This window comes from Mobula hypostoma, chromosome 1 (assembly GCF_963921235.1).
Source record: "Mobula hypostoma chromosome 1, sMobHyp1.1, whole genome shotgun sequence".
In the NCBI taxonomy this organism is placed as follows: domain Eukaryota; kingdom Metazoa; phylum Chordata; class Chondrichthyes; order Myliobatiformes; family Myliobatidae; genus Mobula; species Mobula hypostoma.
In genome coordinates, this window is record NC_086097.1 from 51,141,184 (window position 1) to 51,147,183 (window position 6,000).

A 6,000-nucleotide genomic window follows, 5' to 3' on the forward strand; every position below is an offset into this window, starting at 1 on the left:
CCCATGATTTAGATTCCAAATTTGGACCAGCATTGCTCTGCAGCAGACTACCGAGAAGCTTACTCTTTGTTTCACCCTTGCTTCTTGTACTTCACTCAAGCAAAGTAGGCATATTGTGAGAACTCAGGACCTTAAATTCAAGTTTGTGGGAGAGTAAATTGCCGGAGTAAGACTACATCATGAAAAATAAGTGAAATTCTGATTAACATTTTGATGTTCCTGTGAGTTAAATAACATGCAAAACAAACTTCAAATCCTGGAAAACAAAAATCTGGAAGTAAAAGAATGTGGCAAATTAGTCAGCAATAGATATTTCATTCCTGCTGTGTCAGGGTACTAAGATGATTAAGCAGTTAAATTACTGTAGCTATCAAATGAGATTCTTACGCTAACAAAAACTAAAAAAGCAGGAAGTGTGCTATGATAATGCCCAATTATTATTGACTAAGTATTATATAAATATTATTGACTAAGCAAGAAGAACAACTTGCTTCGTCAAATTAGTTTCAACAGATTGCCAGTGCAGCTAGCTTGATTGTGGAGAAATCATACTTGAATAATTCTCTATTCATTTCAAAATGCAAGGCAGAACAGGGCAACAAATGCTTAGATGTAGTAAAATTATTTAACAATGTGATTAGTGTCTAATGCACAAAACGATAGAAATCTAAATTTTACGCTGAAAGCTCTAGTTTTACAAAAGCTGAAAAGAATTTTTTTAAAAGAGCTTGAGCAACCGTGCAAAACAAACTCTTTATATGACCACACTGCAATCGGAGGAGAACACAACTAGTCAGAATAGGAAATCCCATGAGTTCTGTCATTTATTTAAGATGTAATACTGTACCGATATTGAAGGCAAGGCTATTGGCTAGCAGGGCATGCAGCACTCAATGTATAAAATAAAGCACCAGTTTACAGTATACAAGTTCAAAAAGATGACCAGTAAATAAACATCCAATTAACAACTCTTAAGCTTCAGCCTTCAAAAACTTAGACACATGACTTTCCATAGATTAAATACTATTACCCATTGTGCTGTACCAATTAACTTCGAATATATATTCAAATAAATGCAGCAAACTAACAGAAATGGTTAGTCTAATCATATAAATTTTGAACATATTTTGCTTAGGTTCAAATAAATAGGCATGACTTTTTATATTAGTCACTGAAGCAAAACTAAAGTGCATTTTCTTATAATTCTGAACATTAATATCCATTTAAAATACTACTGATTTCACAAATTTGCTATAAACAAAATAAACCATTTTAGCGCTTGAAAAAGACACCATCCACTGATGCATGCCAAATAAAAATGACATGATATTCAATGTGCACATGGTTCTCCAGATAGTTATGATAACACAGAACATTTATTAAATGCCTATGAGTGAATGGGCTTAAAATGAGGTTTAAACAGATTCCCAAGAATCTTTTATTTAATCCATGCGCTATTATATTGCTACCATGGTTCCTTTATGGATAACGAATATGTTTTTGTGTCCATATAGGCTCTATTCAGGCTATATGATGCGGCTACAAGTCACAGACACATTTATCACCACACCTTCCTTGCAGCACAACCGGAAACCAGTGCAGACACCAAGAAGAAAAAATGATTCGACCAGATTCCTTTGCGTATAATCACAAGGGAAAATTGTGGTTATTATTGTGCATTCACATGCCACTAATCCAAGAAGTGCTATATAAATGGAAAGCCAATGATAGCTTAAAACTAAATGAAATCATATATCAACACTTGAACACTGTGCTGGCTTTCACTTAGTTATGTTGCGAATTGTACTGTAAAGATGTGCTAGTTTGCATGATTTTGTTAACTGTTGATGAGTCAAATGTTCTTCCATCAATATACAGTAATTTTTAAGAATTATTTTAAGTAACAATTGGCATTTTCACACAGCAGGACGTTTGTCTTCCGTAGGAACTTCCATATTCTGTTACAGCATTGCACATTTATTGAATGTTTCAGGTTAAAACATGTCTTAAAATGCAGGTTGTCTTTACAGTTAACAGATTGCAATGTATTTTAAAGATTGTCATTTTTGTTCGTGGTGACAGACATTTCTACAAACGTATGATAAATTTGTGACATTATGTTAGGATAATTTTACTTAACAGATCCGTATGGATGTCCCAATATAAAAAAAGTTAATTGCAAGTACATCTTCTTCAATTTAAGGCCAAAACAGGCTGTTGAACAAAAATCAGATCAATAAGCTATTGCTGCTTTTAGTGCAGAGCACAAATACACTATGTATAAAATCCACGTCAAATAGCTGCTCTATTCTAAAAAGTTTTTACTTTTCATTCTGCAGATAATGGCTATTGCGCATAAGTGAAGTCTTGATTTTACAGAGGGAAAAATAAAAACACATTATCTGAAGTAAAAAGGAAATTGGTATGAAATCTTTTGAAATGAGGCAGAAAGCCTGGCTGAAGAGCCTGGTATGATTATAAAGCTCAAACCCAGTGCAGTTTTACCAGATGAATTTCAATGTTCAGCACAAACATGAAATCAGAATTAAACAGTTTCCAGCTAAAGAGTATGCAGCCTGGTGCTGTTTATTTTCTGGTCTATACATTGCTACCAAAAATCTTTGGAGAGTTTATCTTACAAAATTTAGTGGACCTTTAGCAGAAATTCACTATCTCGATTAAGTGATTTCTATACATAGTAACAATAATTTCCATTCACATAAAAGCACCACCCACACCTTTGCCCATCTAAAGCACAAATAATGAGGAAGTATTTTTATAACACAATCAACTATTCATAATAAAAACTTTCTTTCTCATTTGTGCAGTGCTTCCTTTGTGAGATGTTAATCTTAGCTGCATGCTAGATGGGGGGATTAAAACATTTAATATAACAGTTTCACTTTTCCCTTTTAAACTTCTATTTTATATCTACTCTTACAGTTTAATGTAAGTATGTGCAGAATATTTGAGCATCTCATTGTCTAAGTTTATCTATTCACTTCTGCTGTTGCAATCAGATTATTTCACCACTTCCTGCTTTAACAAAATCACTACAAACAAGGTTCATGAGTTGAAGGTAGATGAGAGTTATTTAGCATTTCATTCTTAATCAGAGTTGAATTGCTGAAAATATTGAGTACTGTGACATTTTCACTATTATATTGGATGGGAAAGCTAATTTTAAGTTCTAAACACTAATTTACAAATTAAAAATGAAATTTTGTTCAAGCTTGATAGATTTCACCTATTTGATATCCTCATATAATACCCATTTTAAAGACTGTCAAATCATTTTTATTATTAAAGTTATGTTATGTAGTAGACCCAACTCTCTGGATATGTCAGCTACTTTTAATTTTCTTATATCTATAAATAGATACAAATTTGGAAATAATTGTGCCTGATTACTGATGTCAATGGCAGGATATAGGGTAAAATAGATTTATAACATATTAAATGTTTGCTATGACATACCGTACATAGCAGAAACTAAGAAAAACATGAAATGATTATGAAAGTTGCACCACTTTTTCCCTGGGCCACATTATAAGTTGCGTAGTCCCAGCTGATGGGTCTCCAGAAATTGCAAATGTGCCATAAAGCATCACAACTCACAGGAGCCATGAGACTTAAGACTACTCCACTATCTAACAAATTTCAGAGATGATTTACCAGGAACAATACTCCATCGTAAGGCTGTTTAAGAAAAAAAAAGACCCTTAGCTGTTTCTGAAAAACATAAATTTGGAGCTTTATCTATGTTCCTTCCCAACTAAATAGATCCAAGTTAAGTGGCATATTAAATTCTTAACTGGTTATATAGTGTAATGTCATTCTTTGCACTTTTAAAAAAAGCATTTGAAAATAAGAAAGTTGAAATGCAGTTAAACTCTAGTAAATACTGTTATATTGCAAAAAAACTGCAATTTATTCTTGCCTTATTGTAATTGCTTAAATCATTTGATAAATAAAAACTTAGTGTTATAGTGATCATAGTTGCTTTGCCAAATTATTCAAAGCTTTGATATATTACATTTTGCAATTCATAGACTGTGCTAATGAAAACATTAAGTTATTCCACATAGCCATTCTCTTCCTGTCTAAATAATGTATTTCAGTTCCTCAGGTTGAAGTAGCTATCGCACGTCTGTCAAAACACAATCTTCAACTCCTCGTTACCATTTATAACTGTGTTTTGAAATAACCAATGGCCTGGTCTGTTGATATACACTAAAAAAATAAAAAATTTCTTTACTGGATTCAGCAATATAAACCTGCCAAGAGGTTTGCTTGCATCTGAAATGTTGAGGTCAAAATGTTAACAGCCATAGCTAATGCTTTGAAGCCTTGATTTTAAATGCTACCTATAGCCAGTGGATAATCCACTGGTAAAGGCCAACCTACCTGTTTGAGACCTGTGTTTTGTGTAGGAGTTGCTGATTTGAACTAGACTAAGTGCCAGCAGTTTGCCACAGCATTTACAAACGTTCTCACAAAATGTAAGTCATGGTAACAAGTAAAATTATTCAGCGTTCCAGTCTTTGAATCGAAGTCAGAATAAGATGCCAGTTTTCTATGATCACTTGAGTTTCAGCTCTCACAAACACCAATGCACCTTTAGCCAATTTGAAAGTCCTTTAGCGAGATTGAAATCAAGGTCCCAGGGTAAAAATCTGAGAAAACTGCTATTTCAAACATCAAATAAGACATGTGTTGTTAAAAATTTATGATAAAATAACATCTCCACCTCAATGACAATCAACACTGGCACACCCCAGGGATGGGTGCTTAGCCCACTGCTCTACTCTCTCTACACCCATGACTGTGTGGCTAGGCACAGCTCAAATGCCATCTGTAAATTTGCTGATGGTACAACCATTGTTGGCAGAATTACAGATGATGACAAAAAGGTGTACAGGAGCGAGATATATCATTTAGTTGAGAGGTGTCAAAGCAACAACCTTGCACTCAATGTCAGCAAGACGAAAGAACTGATTGTGAACATAAGAAATAGGAGGAGTAGACCATCTGGCCTTTGAGCTTGCTGCACCATTCAAAAAGATCACGGCTGATCTGGCCACGGACTCATCTCCAACTACTTGCCTTTTCCCCATAACCCTTAATTCTCCTACTATGCAAATATCTATCCAACCTTGTCTTAAATATATTTACTGAGGTAGCCTCCACTTCTTCATTGGGCAGAGAATTCCACAGTTCACCACCCTCTGGGAAAAGCGGCTCCTCCTCATCTCAATCCTAAATCTATTCCCTTGAATCTTGAGGCTATGTCCTCTAGTTCTAGTCTCACCTATCATTAGAAACAACTTTCCTGCCTCTATCTTATCTATCCTTTTTATAATTTTATATGTTTCTATAAGATTTCCTCTCATTCTTCTGAATTCCAGCGAGTACTGTCACAGGCAACTCAATCTCTCCTCATAGTCTAACCCCCTCATCTCTGGAATCAACCTAGTGAACCTCCTCTGCACCACCTCCAAAGCCAGTATATCCTTCAAGTAAGGAGACCAGATCTGCACGTAGTACTCCAGGTGCGGTCTCATCAGTACCCGGTATAGTTACAGTATAACTTCCTTGCTCTTAAATTCAATCCCTCTAGCAATGAAGGCCAACATCCCATTTGCCTTCTTGATTGCCTGCTGCACCTGCAAACCAACTTTTTGCGATTCATGCTCAAGCACTCCCAAGTCCCTCTGCACAGCAGCAAGCTGCAATTTTTTCCCATTTAAATAATAATCTGCTCTTCCATTTTTCCTTCCAAAGTGGCTGACCTCATATTTAACAACATTATATTCCATTTGCCAGACCCTTGTCCACTCACTTAACCTATCTATATCTCTCTGCAGATTCTCCGTATCTGCACGATTTGCTTTTCCATTCAATTTAATAGCATCAGCAAATTTAGATACACTACACTCAGTCGCCACTTTGACTGTTAATGTATATTGTGAACAATTGCTGAGCCAGCACCGGCCCCTG

The 6,000-nt window shown here is 35.2% G+C and overlaps 1 protein-coding gene across 2 annotated transcripts in view; it reads left to right on the forward strand.

The window, feature by feature from the left end:
* atl1 (atlastin GTPase 1) overlaps positions 1-4,059 on the forward strand; it is an 83,971-nt gene extending 79,912 nt beyond the window's left edge. Inside the window, exon 14 of one of the 2 annotated variants that reach the window (XM_063048600.1) lies at positions 1,515-4,059. In XM_063048600.1, the coding sequence (XP_062904670.1) occupies positions 1,515-1,622 (108 nt within the window). In that variant the 3' untranslated portion in view covers positions 1,623-4,059. The remainder of the gene's footprint in view (positions 1-1,514) is intronic. The other variant, XM_063048611.1, reaches the window with a different exon arrangement.
* Positions 4,060-6,000: the final 1,941 nt, after the last annotated feature.